The 16572-nt window shown below is 40.1% G+C and overlaps 1 protein-coding gene and 1 long non-coding RNA gene across 4 annotated transcripts in view; one reads left to right on the top strand and one right to left on the bottom strand.

Annotated features, from left to right (window-relative positions):
* arhgap20b (Rho GTPase activating protein 20b) overlaps positions 1-6360 on the bottom strand; it is a 44461-nt gene extending 38101 nt beyond the window's left edge. For 2 of the 3 annotated variants that reach the window (XM_046320458.1, XM_046320469.1), the window contains exons 1-2: positions 6036-6360; positions 1223-1305 (exon numbers count right to left, since the gene is read on the bottom strand). In XM_046320458.1, the coding sequence (XP_046176414.1) occupies positions 1223-1305; positions 6036-6110 (158 nt within the window). In that variant the 5' untranslated portion in view covers positions 6111-6360. The remainder of the gene's footprint in view (positions 1-1222; positions 1306-6035) is intronic. The other variant, XM_046320477.1, reaches the window with a different exon arrangement.
* A 4770-nt stretch (positions 6361-11130) lies between these two features.
* LOC123994232 lies at positions 11131-13882 on the top strand. Its single transcript, XR_006831605.1, has 3 exons — positions 11131-11262; positions 11468-11522; positions 11627-13882. It is a non-coding gene; the product is annotated as an uncharacterized LOC123994232 (long non-coding RNA).
* Positions 13883-16572: the final 2690 nt, after the last annotated feature.

The following is a 16572-nucleotide window of genomic DNA, read 5'->3' as shown; positions in this document are numbered from 1 at the left end:
TGGAGCTATGAAAACAAATACACAATATATACAAAAGTATGTGGACACCCCTTCAAATTAGTGGATTCGGCAATTTCAGCCACACCCGTTGCTGACAGGTGTATAAAATCGAGCACACAGAAATGGAATCTCCATAGACAAATATTGGCAGTAAAATGGCCTTACTGAAGAGCTCAGTGACTTTTAACGTGGCACAGTCATAGGAGGCCACCTTTCCAACAAGTCAGTTGGTAAAATTCCTGCCTTGCTAGAGCTGCCACGGTCAACTGTAAGTGCTGTTATTGTGAAGTGGAAACGTCTAGGAGAAACAACAGCTCACAGTATGGGACCGCCGAGTGCTGAGGTTCGTAGTATGTAAAAATCATCTGTCCTCGGTTGCAAGACTCACTACCGAGTTCCAAACGGCCTCTGGAGAAATGTCAGCAAAATAACTGTTCATCGGGAGCTTCATGAAAGGGGTTTCCATGGCCGAGCAGCCTCACAAAAACCTAAGATCCCCATGCACAATGCCAAGCGTCGGCTGGAGTGGTGTAAAGCTCACCGCCACTGGACACTGGAGTGATGAACCAACGATTCACCATCTGGCAGTCTGATGGATGAATCTCTGTTTGGCGGATGCCAGGAGAAGGCTACCTGCCCCAAATGGTCTGGGGGTGTTTTCATGGCTCAGGCTAGGCCCGTTAGTTCCAGTGAAGGGAAATTTTAACGCTACAGCATACAATGACGATTCTATGCTTCCAATTTTGTGGTAACTGTTTGGGGAAGGCCCTTTCCTGTTTCAGTATGACAACGCCCCCGTGCACAAAGCGAGGTCCATACAGAAATGGTTTGTCGAGATCGGTGTGGAAGAACTTGACTGGCCTGCACAGAGCCCTCACCTCTAGCCCATCGAACAACTTTGGGATGAATTGTAACGCCGACTGCGAGCCAGGCCTAATCGCCCAACATCAGTGCCTTACCTCCCTAATGCTCTTGTGGCTGAATGGAAGCAAGTCCCTGCAGCAATGTTCCAACATCTAGTGTTAAGCCTTCCCAGAAGAGAGGAGGCTGTTATGGCAGCAAAGGGGGGACCAACTCCAGTTTAATGCCCATGATTTTGGAATGAGATGTTCAACAAGCAGGTGTCCACATACGTTTGGCAATGTAGTGTAGCATGAGTAAAAAGGGAAAACAAGTGTGCAGACAGACAGATATATGGTTTGGTATTATTCATATGGCTGACCTCCTGTGGCCCTTTGGTTTGCTGAATGCCTTTGTGATGGCTGATTGGCCAGAATGTCTTCGCTGAAGTGATGTCCTCATTTTCTGTGAGAAAAACATAGATTTTCCAATCAGGGATGAAATAAACAGATCATTCATTCATGGAGCCAAAAGTGGCTTGGTAAAGGGGTAGTTCCTCCAAATTAACAACAATAGATGATTCCCTACCGTGAACGTAGTCTATGGAGAGACTGTTTACATTTAGGAGAGACTGTTTACATTTACAATATAGTCATTTAGCAGATGCTCTTATCCAGAGCGATTTACAGTTAGTGCATTTTGTTATTATTTCATTACACATGACCAACCTTCAAAGCATTTGATTGTGTTTCATAATGACTTGGTTTGCAATGACCTTCATCTATCTAATTTTACCAAGGAGAGCCTTGATTTGACCATGTACTGTAATTTATAACAACGCAGCAGGAAAATAAGTTTGCAGTCAGTGGCGGAGAAGTAAAGAAATATGATCTGCAGACTACATTCTCTCCTGGCTATAATTGAGAAAATCTACGCATGAGACATCATACTGATGGAATTTGTAGTGAAGTCCAGCAGTCATGGTAAGCCTGATGTCTTTTCAACCAATTTTGCCCACTGGGTTGAGCTCTTGTAAAATAGTTAGTACCAGGAATTGATATCTGTCGGCCAACTCGGTACATGGTTAGTCATATATTTTCCTATCATCCATGTAGGCTACTGCATCTCATAAAATACAATACAATATAATTGTAGCACTGCATAAATAAATAAATAAATGAACATGTTTTTTTACATAAGTGATGGAAAGCAGAATGTGGTATAGTTGCATCTGTTTCCTGCCTCTGCTAGGCAGCTGTGGGGTGAAGGAAGCCCTCTCCACCATATCAGTATTATTAGCCTTTGTGTTAGAGCTACACAATGCTGCAGGGAGGTTCTAAACTCCTCAATATGGAATGTGTGTGGTTGAGATATTGTGTTGTGTGCTGTGCAAGTATTTTCTATGGTATTGCAAATCTATTTACATTTGATTTATTCACCTTAATTGTCTTTTTCTATTCTTAAATGAAAGTGGAAGTCCAATATTTCCTCTGTTGGTTCATCCATCTGCATGATTACCACGTGCAATTTAAACCTTTACAATCCAGCTGGTATGCAGTATAAGTGCACATGGATTGTTATATAGAAGAATTCATTGGGTAAGTTTGTGTAGGGTTTTCATAGTGTCTTCTCCAACCTTTTATATATACAGTGCATTCGGGAAAGTATTCAGACCACTTTACCTTTTTACACATTTTGTTACATTACAGCCTAATTCTAAAATTGATCAAATATATATGTTTTCTCATCAGTCTACACACAATACCTCATAATGACAAAGCAAAAAAAGGTTTTTATAATTTATTGCAAATGTATAAAAAATGTCATATTTAATTTACATAAGTATTCAGACCCTTTACTGTGTACTTTGTTAACACACCTTTGGCAGCGATTACAGCCTTGAGTCTTCTTGGGTATGACGCTACAAGCTTGGCACCCGTGTATTTGGGGAGTTTCTCCCATTCTTCTCTGCAGATCCTCTCAACCTCTGTCAGTTTGGTTGGAGAGTGCACAGCTGTTTTCAGGTCTCTCCAGAGATGTTAGAACGGGTTCAAGTCCGGGCTCTGGCTGGGCCACTCAAGAACATTCAGAAACTTGTCCCGAAGCCACTCCTGCGTTGTCTTGGCTGTCTGCTTAGGGTCATTGTCCTGTTGGAAAGTCGCCCCAGTCTGAGGTCCCGAGCACTCTAGGGCAGGTTTTCATCAACGATCTCTCTGTAGTTTGCTCCGTTCATCTTTCCCTCAATTCTGACTAGTCTCCCAGTCCCTGACGATGAAAAGCATCCCCAAAGCATGATGCTGCCACCACCATGCTTTACAGTAGGTATGGTGCCAGGTTTCTTCCAGACGTGATGCTTGGCATTCAGGGCAAAGAGTTGAATCTTGGTTTTATCAGACCAGAGAATACTGTTTCTCATGGTCTGAGAGTCCTTTAGGTGCCTTTTGGCAAACTCCAAGCGCGCTGTCATGTGCCTTTTACTGAGTAGTGGCTTCCGTCTGGCCATTCTACCATAAAGGAATGATTGGTGGAGTGCTGCAGAGATGGTTGTCATTCTGAAAGGTTAGCCCATCTCCACAGAGGAACTCTGGAGCTGTCAGAGTGACCATTGGATTCTTGGTCACCTCCCTGACCAAGGCCCTTCTCCCCCGATTGCTCAGTTTGGTCGAGCTGCCAGCTCTAGGAAGAGTCCACACTTCTTACATTTAAGAATGATGGAGGAACCTTCAATGCTGCAGAAATGTTTTGGTACCCATCCCCAGATCTGTGACACAATACTGTCGTCTCGGTGCTCTACGGACAATTCCTTCAACCTCATGTCTTGGTTTTTCTCTGACATGCACTGTCAACTGTGGGACCTTTATATAGACAGGTTGGTGCCTTTCCACGTCATGACCAATCAATTGAATATACCACAGGTGGACTCCAATCAAGTTGTAGATACATCTCAAGGATGATCAATGGAAACAGTATGCACCTGAGTTCAATTTAGAGTCGCATAATAAAGCGTCTGAATACCTGTGTAAATGTGAGAAAAAAATATATACATATTTTCTGAATGGTGTTTTCCTATTTTGTTGCATTACAACCTGTAATTTAAACGGATTTGTTCTTGGATTTCAATGTAATGGACATACACAAAAGTCCAATTTGGTGAAGTGAATTGCAAAAAATAGCTTGTTTCAAAACAATTATACAAAATGAAAACCGGAAAAGTGGTGCGTGCGTATGTATTCGCCCCCTTTGCTACGAAGCCCATGAATAAGATCTGGTGCAACCAATTACCTTCAGAGGTCACAAAATTAGTTCAATAAAGTCCACCTGTGTGCAATCTAAGTATCACATGATCTCAGTATATGTACACTTGTTCTAAAAGGCCCCAGAGTCTGCAACACCAGTAAGGGGCACCACCAAGCAAGCGGCACCATGAAGACCAAGGAGCTTTCCAAACAGGCCAGGTACACTGTTGTGGAGAAGTACAGATCAGGGTTGGGTTATAAAAAAAATATGAGAAACTTTGAACATCCCACAGAACACCATTAAATCCGTTATTAAAAAATGGAAAGAATATGGCACCACAAAAAACCTGGCAAGAGAGGGTCGCCCACCAAAACCCACGGTCCAGGCAAGGAGGGCATTAATCAGATAGACAACAAAGAGACTAAAGATGACCCTGAAGGAGCGGCGAAGCTCCACAGCGGAGATTGGAGTATCTGTCCATAGGACCACTTTAAGCCATAAACTCCACAGAGCTGGGTTTTATGGAAGAGTGGACAGAAAAAAGCCATTGCTTAAAGATAAAATAAGCAAACATGTTTGGTGTTCGCCAAAAGGCATATGGGAGACTCCCCAAACATATGTAAGCAGGTACTCTGGTCAGATGAGTCTAAAATGTAGCTTTTTTTCATCAAGAAAAACGCAATGTCTGGCCCAAACCCAACACCTCTCATCACCCCGAGCCCAACATCCCCATAGTGAAGCATGGTGGTGGCAGTATCATGCTAAGGGGATGTTTTTCAACGGCAGGGACTGGGAAACTGGTCAGATTTGAAGGAATGATGAGGGAAACCTGTTTCAATCTTCCAGAGATTTTAGAATGGGACGGAGGTTCACCTTCCAGCAGGACAATGACCTGAAGCATACTGTTAAATCAACACTCGAGTGGTTTAAGGGGAAACATTGAAATGTTTTGGAATGGCCTAGTCAAACCCCAGACCTCAATCCAACTGAAAATCTGTGGTACGACTTAAAGATTGCTGTACACCAGCAGAACCTATCCAACTTGAAGGAGCTGGAGCAGTTTCGCCTTGAAGAATGGGCATAAATCCCAGTGGCTAGATGTGTTGTTGATCCATCTTTCGTTTTTCTCCTATCACAGTCATTAAACTCTTTCATGGTGAAGTCCCTGAGAGGTTTCCTTCTTCTCCGGCAACTGAGTTAGGAAGGACACCTCTATCTTTGTAGTGACTAGGTGTAGAGGTACACCATCCAAAGTGGAATAGTCAATGTCAGTTTTTTTTTTTTACCCATCTACCAACAGCTGACCTTCTTTGCGTAGCATTGGAAAACCTCCCTGGTCTTTGTGGTTGAATCTGTGTTTGAAATTTACTGCTCAATTGAGGGACCTTACAAATAATTGTATGTGTGGAGTACAGAAATGAGTTAAACACTGTCATTGCACACAGAGTGAGTCCATGCTACTTATTATGTGACATGTTAAGCTGATTTTTACACCTGAACTTACTTAGACTTGCCATAACAAAGGGCTTGAATACTCATTGAGACAAGACATTTCAGCTTTACATTTTTAATTCATTTGTAAAAATTTCTAAAAATATAATTCCACTTTCGCATTTTGGGGTATTGTGTGTAGGCCAGTGACACAAAATCTCAATTGAATACATTTTAAATTCAGGCTGTAATAACACAAAATGTGTAAAAAGTCAAGGGGTGTGAAGGCACTGTACATTACATTGTAGGACATGTTATATAAAAGCCTGATACAGCTTTCAGCTTGGTTTACAGAAATTAATACAAAACATTCTTCTATATTCTAAACATTAATCAACTCTTTGACAAATAACTTTGACGATGTACGTGCATCCTAACACACATACACACACACACACAAACAATGATTTGAGATTGCACAGTACCTAATGTAGAAGGTGAAAGAAAATGAAGTAAGAAAAACTTACCTTCTCCTTCTCTGGAATCCTTGACTCATTGCAGTTTACTTTGGAGTGGGAGCCAATGCTTTGTTGAGGGGTCATCTTTTTAAGCCCAGCAGGTCACAAACGCAGTCAGTGTAATGTCCCGGTGCACTTCGATGCTGCCGTTCACTACAGAGGAACGTTTTTAAAGGTAGCAAAAAATCATAGTCACACTTTGTTTGACAAAATAATTTGCTTGTACTGAGAGCCCTTTAGAGTGGTACCGTAAGAGGCACCCTTTTTCTGCCCTTTCCCAAATCTCACTGCTTTCTGAGCTGGGCCTCCCTCTTTCCACCTCACTGACTAAATAAGGATATCCCATCCCAGTCTCCTCACACAGTAGCCAGTGTGCAGCACACTGAGGATGGGGCAGACAGTCGGTCAGGAGGACCTTCTCGGGTTACACTTTATTATCCAGCCTTCACCCAGGGGGCACTAAGGAGGGAGTTGTGGTGAGTTGAGGCTGTACAGTGCTCTCAACCTATTCTTGCAACAGGTACAGCTTATAGTGTTACACTAGTACAGTCCATTAAGGTTGGTTGGCACATAAACGACATGATTGTACTAACGTTAGGCCTACATTTGACCTTCATCAATGCATCAATTGAAATATAGAAAATGTATCGTAGCTTGGTATCCCTTACAGCAAAACCACATTTCACATGTGGAAAATCACACGATTTCACATTAAATTTCACGTGAAACCATGTATATTTTGAACACTTCATATGTGGTCACCAGAAATTCCCGTGTTTTTTCCATAAAGGATCAAATTTATTCCCAATTTAAGTTTACACTAAAGCCAAAATTAACAGTAAATTCAATTTTAACAACGAACTAAACTTTCCAAGTAAACCTTAGGCAAACTACAGTTACAGCTGATGAGAATCAGTTAGTGAATTTGCTGGAATTACAATCCTGTTTGTGTTCTGTGTACTAATGAGAGAGGGTATATTGATATTGCCTGATGACTCAAACTAAATTCTTCCACTGCTCTATGTTCTTTATATATTTCAGTCTCAGACTGCCATTGTTGAATTTGCTTGTGGTGGTGACGTCAAAATGAGGGTGGTTGTACAAAACAAAGTAATCAGTGACTTTATCACCTCTAACCAATAAGAGATTATTTTTCAAAACACAGCTTTATTATGTATTATTGACTGTATGTTTTGTTTATTCCATGTGTAACTCGGTGTTGTATGTGTTGAATTGCTAAGCTTTATCTTGGCCAGGTCGCAGTTGCAAATGAAAACTTGTTCTCAACTAGCCTACCTGGTTAACTAAAGGTGAAATAAAATAAATTGTAATTTAGAGCATTTCTTTGCAGAAAATCACAACTGGTCAAAATAACAAAAAAAGATGCAGTGTTGTCAGACCTCGAATAACGCAAAGAAAATACATTCATTTTCGTAAATGCGACATAGGCTGATGCGGTAGATTGAGACAAATCCAATGTGAAAAAGAGATCTCTAGCTTAAACTGACTGGTGCGTCAATTGGCTCAATTGGGTTATTGTAATGATTTTCACCGAAAATGTACAACTACGGCATTAACGTATACCAGTTTTATATAAAATAAAATACTAACCATTACTGAATGATTCTGAAAAGTCTCGCTTTAGTTTCTAGCCACAAGCATAAACAAACTACCTGGGGAGGGCTCATGAGAACGACTGACTTAACTGAATCCGTTCGTCCCAACTCAACTCACTGCACGACATATAAAATACATTTTTTTTGCCACCAGGCGTGTCCATATAGCCTCTCCCTTCTAGTTATCATGCTAGCTAGCCGGACTGCAACATTCAAAATAATAGTGCTTGCACTAATAACAGCCAAGTTTCATCTTAGCGACTGTCTTAAACAGTCCAAACAACATATTGGTCTGTTAGAAGAACACAACATTTATTTGGAAATTTACAGGCCAGTCATTACGGAATTCTAGTCTCTGCCTGTTTTAATTGGCTTTGTTGCTCACGTTAGCATTACTAGCTAGCTAAACCTGCTGCATCTGAAATAAAGTGTTTTCATGATACCAGACAAATACAGCCTCAGCGACTGTCCAAGCCACCATCCAACAACATTGAAGACCTATTGGAACTAATAAAAAGCATGACATTTACAAGTAATTCAATATGACAATATAGGCTATTTGGGAAAGATGTCATAAGGTGAATGCACCAATTTGGCGCTTGTAACGCCAGGGTAGTGGGTTCGATCCCCGGGACCACCCATACGTAGAATGTATGCACACATGACTATAAGTCGCTTTGGATAAAAGCGTCTGCTAAATGGCATATATTATTATATTATTATATTAAAATGCCACAATTGCTGCCGGAGCTGCAACCCTGGTGGGAGTGGTTTTGCCGAATGGAATCATGGTAGTTTGAGCCTTGAACAACATAAAAATATTGGAGCAAGCTGACTATAAATATCATAGGTTTAAAAATATTTACAGATGTTATTAGACAAAGACAACCACAGAAACATATAGCAGGGAGTTGATCAGAAAACTACAGACGGGTTATATAGTTAGCTGTAAATGACTGTCCAAATTTCTTGCTAGTCATCTCAGGGATTCTATTTGAAAATGTCACAGAGAAGCAATTTCTGGTTTTGCCCATCACTAAGCAGTCAATAGACATGAAATCCAAAAATTACACTAAAATGGTGTAGGACATCACTAAATACTTTATAACAACCCAAATGTTAAAAGTGGAGGCGTTGTCCTTTAAGTATTTACTTCAACCAAACAGTGTTTTAAGAGAGGGAAGTGAATGTTCTGAGGAAGTGTTTTTTCTTTTAGATGTTAACTGACTGTTCGCACTCACACACCCTGTGAAATGTAGCTGTGAGTTTATTTTTGTGTCTATGACACATTAAAACCTACAAATGTTCAGTTGTCATGGATGAAGCTGCTTAAAACATTGGCCATTCATTTTTGCCATTTCGTAATATCGCCTCAAATAAGGGAATTATATAAGTTAAAAAGCAGGCAACTGAAAGATAAAAACAGTGGAAGCTGCTAACCTGTACCTGACTACACATTCATTTTGACAGTTGTATGATTGCGGTATCATTGATTTAGAAAATCACCAGGATAATAAGCAGGGTAATTCTATAGCTATTTTGACCTTCTATGGTTCAATATACAGTGCATTCGGAAAGTAATTTTCACATTTTGTTACGTTACACCTTTATTCTAAAGTAGATTTAGAAAATACACACAATAACCCATAATTACAAAGCACAAACAGGTTTTTAGACTTTTTTTGCAAATGTATTAAAAATAAAATCTGAAATATTACATGTACATAAGTATTCAGGGGGCTCCCGAGCGGCGCAGCAGTCTAAGGCACTGCATCACAGTGCTAGAGGTGCCACTGCAGACACCTTGGTTTGAATCCAGGCTGTATCACAACCGGCTGTGATTGGGAGTCCCATAGGACGGCGCACAATTGGCCCAGCATCATCCGGATTTGGCCGGTGTAGGCCGTCATTGTCAATAAAAATGTGTTCTTAACTGACTTGCCTAGTTACATAAAGGTTAAATATAAAATTCAGACCCTTTAGTCAATAGTGGTCACACCAGTTACTGACTGGTTTTCTGAACCACGCCCCTAAAGGTATCTGTGAACAACAGATGCATATCTGTATTCCCAGTCATGTGAAATCCATAGATTTAGGGCCTATTGAATATATTTCAATTGACTGACTTCCTTATACGAACTGTAACTCAATCAAATATTTTAAAATGTTGCATTTTGTGCTTATATTTTTGTTCAGTGTATATTATATTACTTGCATGAATGTCATGGTGCGGCCAGTTCCTTATGTACACCACCCCATTCACTCCTACAGACAGCGAGTCATGTGGCCATGCTTTGCTATACGGTATACTAAATACAAATAATATAAAACGAAACATGCAACAACTGCGACGATTTTTTCCCATGACTGGGCAGGGGAGCAGCCATGGGTGAGCTTTGCAGGGCAGGCTCACCCACTTTGGAGCCAGGCCTAGCCGATCCGAATCTGTTTTTCCATGCAAAAGGCCTTTATTACGGAGAAATACTCCTCAGTTTCATCAGCTGTCTGGGTGGCTTGTCTCAGATGATCCCACAGGTGAATAAGCCACATGTGGAGGTCCTGGGCTGCCGTGGTTACATGTGGCCTGCGGAAGTGAGGCCGTTTGGACGTACTGCCAAATTCTCTAAAAACACGTTGGGGGCAGCTTATGGCAGAGAAATTAACATTCCTGCAGTTAGCATGCTAATTGCACGCACCCTTAAGACATCTGTGGCATTGTGTTGTGTGGCAAAACTCCACATTTTAGAGTGGCCTTTTATTTTCCCCAGCACAAGGTGCACCTGTGTAATGATCACACTGTTCAATCAACTTCTTGATATGCCAGGTCAGGTGGAGGGATTATATTGGCAAAGGAGAAATGCTCACTAACGGGGATGTAAACAAATTTTTGTACACAATTTGAGAGAAATACGCTTCTTGAATGTATGGAGCATTTCTGGGATCTTTAATTTCAGCTCATGAAACATGGGACCAACACCTTACGTGTTGTGTTCATATTTGTGTTTAGTATAATTAAGTACCAAGAAAATGACTTGTGTTGTGTTGAATCTGACATGTTGACACAAACACGACCCACACTATCACCAGGGTATTGAGTCCCTGTAATGTTATTGCATTGCATTGACAAATAGTACTTCAATGACTGGAAACAAATAAGCAATCTATTGTTTGTCACAATAGCTGTGGACTGAACAGTGAACACAGGAGAATGAAAAACAAACAGTGTGCTTTTACTTTCATCAAGAGATAATTTGCTTTCCACGCTATATGCATGGATCTCTGAAACTGAATTGACAAAGTGACGTAAATAATGGAATACTTTGTCAAACTATGCAGTTGGCCTTAACTAAATTTCAAACTGCCAACTGAAGCATTTCACAACCATGACATGTTGTCACTTTGGTTTCAGATATTTCCTGCTAGCTAGCCTTGCCGCTATCTTCCTCATTTTAGCTTCCTCTTTGTGTCAAGGCTTAGTTATTAACAATCAGACGTGCTGTTAGATGCACAGTATCATCAGCGTCTCTCTCCCTGTTTGGTCAAAGGAGAGAACTCGACGAAGAAATCATTGGGGCATGCACTAAACATCCACCTTTTCAACTAGAGGTCCGGTCACAAAGGTATGACATGATATTGTTTCATGGTTTTATTGATAATTTATTCAATTGACATAACAAATCTGTACAACTTTGGAATACATTATGCAGTATAATGTATTGATATTTCCAAATGTAATGGCTCTTTGGTTATTGTTTCTATTGGATTTGTGGTTTCACCAAAAAATATTAATGGAACTGTTATCTACCCTAAACAAACATTTGATAGTGGGATGTCCTGGATACTCCACTGGTTACAGTCAAGTACACCAAAACAAAAAAAGGTAATCAGGACAAAACATCACCTGGAGTCTGGAGGTAAATGTTTGGTCAGGGAGTATTTGAATGTTTAAACATTACACAAATGTCCATTATTTCCTTACTACAGGCTCGTCGTCTGCAACTGTGAGAGAAGGCCCCCCACTTAGTGTATTTGACAAGCTGAGTTGGACACTCAGTATGACAGGGTGTCAGTTTGTCAAATACCACAAGTGAGGGGTCACTTGTCTGCTGAGCATCTCCCACCAGACTGACTTCGAAGAAGATCACTTCATAAACCTTCAAGTGACATTCACTGTTACCCCGTTAGACTTTCTCAGGCAAAACATTTGATTGTGTGAAAATGTACTGTGATAGTGTACATGATCCTGCACTGTCACTAATGTCTCATGGATTTGTGTAAGTTTGTATGATGACACTTGGTACACTGTCTAACAAATGTGTGTGTCCCTGTTTTAAATACTGTACTGGGTAAACTTGAGGTCCCGAGCATATGTAAAGACGATGTGTATAAACAAATACATAGAAATGGAATAGAGATTGCATTTCTATAGGTAACTTTTAATCAGGTTTCTAAGCACTTTTTGTAGGCCTACATTAAGTACATAAGAGTGACTGACCCACTACCGATGTCAAGTAATCACTGGGTGTCAGACTGGTATGGTGAGCGATGGCACATTGTTCTACAATGCGCAGCACAAATTGGTTATCATGCAAGAAATTAAAGGAGAGTTTATTCTAATATTGAACAAAATGTTGCTTTAAATTAAGGGAGATATAGAGCAGTTGGAGATGTATAACTTATTTATAGGGCGGTAGGTTTCCTAGAGATTTGAGCCTTAGAACTGAGCTAACGAGGTGAAAAATGTGTCGACGTGCCCTTGAGCAAGGCACTTAACCCTAAATGCTCCAGGGTTGCTTTTGATAATGGCAGACCTTGGCTGTGACCACACTCTGAGGGTGTTTCAGGGAGAGATGGTATATGCACATTTACAATTCATACATGCTTATTAACGTGTGAAATAGGACAAATATAAGCACGCACCAAATGATTATTTTTCTTGCAATCTATGATTTTACAAGGCCTATTATTATGTTCAATAACCCGCCTTTGGATATTTCTGTAAAATACCACCCTTTATCTGTCAGACCCACATGCCTTCCTGTGCTCACAAAGCCACATGCGCTTGAGTAAGAGCGGATGTCTGTACTATCTTGTGATTAGATAGCAGTGTTTGACTCACATACTGCATAGCAACGGCAGTCAATAAATATGGATCGATTGACTGATTTATTTTGAAAAAAGATGCAACCCAGGGGATAACACATTAAAGTAAAATGAACTTGTTTCCAACGTAGTCCCAGATGGAATATACAAAATGCAGATAACACATAAAAAAATAGTAATCCCTACAGTACATGGAGCTATCTATCACCCATCATTATCATTTGTCATCAACAAAATATCATCATTGTATATCATTGAATATCATTGTAATCTACCGACATGGTAGCAACAACCCAGTATCACTACACTGTACACTGGGTGTACAAAACATTATGCAAGTGAATCCAGGTTAATGCTATGATCCCCTATTGATGTGAATTTTTACATCCACTTCAATCAGTGTAGATGAAGGGGAGGAGACAGGTTGACGAAGGATTTTTAAGCCTTGAGACAATTGAGACTTGGATTGTGTATGTGTGCCATTCATAGGGTGAATGGGCAAGACAAATGTAAGTGTCTTTGAGCAGGGTATGGTAGTAGATTCCAGGCTCACCTGATTATGTCAAGAACTGTAATGCTGCTGGGTTTTTCACACCCAACAGTTTCCCATGTGTATCAAGAATGGTCCACCACCCAAAGAACATCAAGCCAACTTGTGGAACGCTTTCAACACCTTGTAAAGTCCATTCCCCGACTAATTGAGGCTGTTCTGAGGACTCCTGTGTGAACTAGGGCTTTACTACTCCTGTATGAGAGGACAAAAAATGTAACAAAAACAAATATGGGACTGAGTCACAAAATTCAACAACCAAGACTTTACTCATTATAGCTTATTCAGTCATTATCATCATTTCACTTTAATGGGAATAGTGTTGCTTGCCACATTGTGATAAAGAAGCAGATGCATTCTGTCACATGTTTATTATTAATTTGTCAGTTGCTGATTTAATGATTACTCTACTCAACACTCCTTTTATTCTGGTAAATTACATCAGCTAAATAGAAAATGTCACATATGGGCTATACCTGTTTATGACTGTTTATGACTGTTTAAGTGCATAATTTCTGTGCAGTCTTTAAAGCCACAGTCTGTATTTGTCTGTAATTATAAATAATTAAATATATTTAGATTTTGTAGAGTAGGCTTTGACTTATAAAGACCTTATTAAGATTAGTAACCTACAACTGTCTTACCCTACCAAAATACATTTAACATTTAACATTTAAGTCGTTTAGCAGACGCTCTTATCCAGAGCGACTTACAAATTGGTGCATTCACCTTATGACATCCAGTAGAACAGTCACTTTACAATAGTGCATCTAAATCTTAAAGGGGGGTGAGAAGGATTACTTATCCTATCCTAGGTATTCCTTAAAGAGGTAGGGTTTCAGGTACCAAGGCCCTTGAACCTCAACTTGTTCATATGTTCTTATCTGGGCTGCAGGGTAGCCTAGTGGTTAGAGTGTTGGAGTAGTAACCGCAAGGTTGCAAGTTCAAACCCCTGAGCTGACAAGGTACAAATATGTCATTCTGCCCCTGAACAGGCAGTTAACCCACTGTTCCTAGGCTGTCATTGAAAATAAGAATTTGTTCTTAATTAACTGACTTGCCTAGTTAAAATAAAAATATTTTTGTTGTCACTGGAGAATTCCTTCACACATATAGCATCAAGAAGTCCCTGTTACAGCACTCAATTTGAGTCCCTGTTACAGCTCTTACTCTACTGTTACACTGGTGACAGAGTTGGGATTTGTCCCGTCTTTCTCAGGCATCAGGGAAGTGTTCTCCGGTTCAATGGCAGGGTTTTGTGCTTGAGGACTTTTGTGCTTGAGAGAGGGGGAATACTGTAACAGGTGTACAGTCTTTGAATGTTGTACTGCCTCACAGAGGTCCAGGTTTTTGTGGCAGGCTGCAGACTGTTAGGCACTCATCTCTGCACCGTAGGGGATACAGTTCAGTCCCCCTTTCAGCTTTCACTCTCTCCTGTTAAACTCTATCACCTCTTGTATCTTTCTCATATAGGTGATGAATTAGTCTTTGATTAAATGCAAATCAACTGCATAATGATCAGCATGACATCTATGCCCTGGGGGTGTACGGCTACCATGGCCAGATTATCTAATTGACTTATTATTAAAATAAAATGCAAATGAAATAAAATAAAATGCAAATTCATTACTTAAAAATCATACAATGTGATTTTCTGGATTTTTGTTTTAGATTCCGTCTCTCACAGTTGAAGTGTACCCATGATAAAAATTACAGACCTCTACATGCTTTTTAAGTAGGAAAACCTGCAGTGTATCAAATACTTGTTCTCCCCACTGTATGTCTGTGCACTGTTGATTATGCAAGTTTGAAAAAAAAATTCATCGGATGATCATCCAAATTGGCATAATTGTAAGTGTTGGCTGCCACTTGTTTTATATATTTATAAGGAAGTCTTTACTTTATGAAAACTCAAGATTGTTTTATATTACTGTAACACATGTTCAGTTTTTAAGGCCAGATTTGTGAAAAGCACATGGGTCTTTGGGAAGACCATATGTCATGTCAGCCGATTCATGCAGTACTGCTCTGTTCATTTGTCAGTGCTGTCCCTAGTGTCATTTGCCCTAGACAGACATCAAGTAACTAACTTACTGTACATACTTACTTTCTTCTTTAGAAAAGAGCCACATGATTTTCACATGGAAAATCACTACCATGTCGGTAGATTACAATGATATTCAGTGTTGATGACAAATGATAATGATGGGTGATAGCTCCATGTACTGTAGGGATTATAATGTGTTTTTGGAACACTTCACGTGATAATATTTAAATGTAATGTAAATGTAAATATTTCACATGTGGATTTTGTGATCACAAACTTTCCCACGTAAATTCAAATTTTCACATGAATATTTTTCACGAGATTTCACAGGTGATGCCCTGTAAACAAAAATTTGACATTAGGATACGCACTGTTTTTTCAACTTGCATATTGGATACACATTGTGTATGCTTATTTATACAGTAATTATTATTCAGCATGTCCTCACCTACCAAAATCAACTATTGTGTACTTTAGCAGGGCTTCCCTTCCTCCTGGGATTTGAACTCACAACGGCATTCCTATCTTCCTGCTTCGCCATCATGTCTTTTTCGATGACTGATTTCACGTGTATTCCTACACTATGGACTTCAAAGTAGATTTCAGCTTTGTTAAAAACACACTCAAAACCAACTATTATATCATACTGATTCAGAAGTACCGTTAAACCAAAATAATAGGCCCAATCAACATTAGGCAACTATACCGAAAACCCTAACATTTCTGAAATAACTAAATGATATCCATGAGAGAATAATCATAGTAACTGAAATAAATAAAAAAATCAAAATAACAGTAAGTATCTGGTGTGGCCACCAGCTGCGTTAAGTACTGCAGTGCATCTCCTCCTCATGTACTGCACCAGATTTGCCAGTTCTTGCTGTGAGATATTACCCCACTCTTCCACCAAGGCACCTGCTAGTTCATTTCTGGGGGGAATGGCTCAAAGGTCATTGAGTTCTTCGCTGGCCATGACATTCCTGTCTTGCAGGAAAATGAGCAGTATGGTTGGTGGCATTGTCATGCTGGAGGGTCATGTCAGGATGAGCCTGCAGGAAGGATACCACATGAGGGAGGAGGATGTCTTCCCTGTAATGCACAGCGTTGCAATTGCCTGCAATGACAACAAGCTCAGTCCAATAATGCTGTGACACACCGCCCCAGACCATGACGGACCCTCCACTTCCAAATCTATCCCGCTCCAGAGTACAGGCCTCGGTGTAACGCTCA

The sequence above is a fragment of the Oncorhynchus gorbuscha genome, linkage group LG02, assembly GCF_021184085.1.
Source record: "Oncorhynchus gorbuscha isolate QuinsamMale2020 ecotype Even-year linkage group LG02, OgorEven_v1.0, whole genome shotgun sequence".
Lineage (NCBI taxonomy): Eukaryota > Metazoa > Chordata > Actinopteri > Salmoniformes > Salmonidae > Oncorhynchus > Oncorhynchus gorbuscha.
This window is presented reverse-complemented; position numbering and strand designations above follow the sequence as displayed.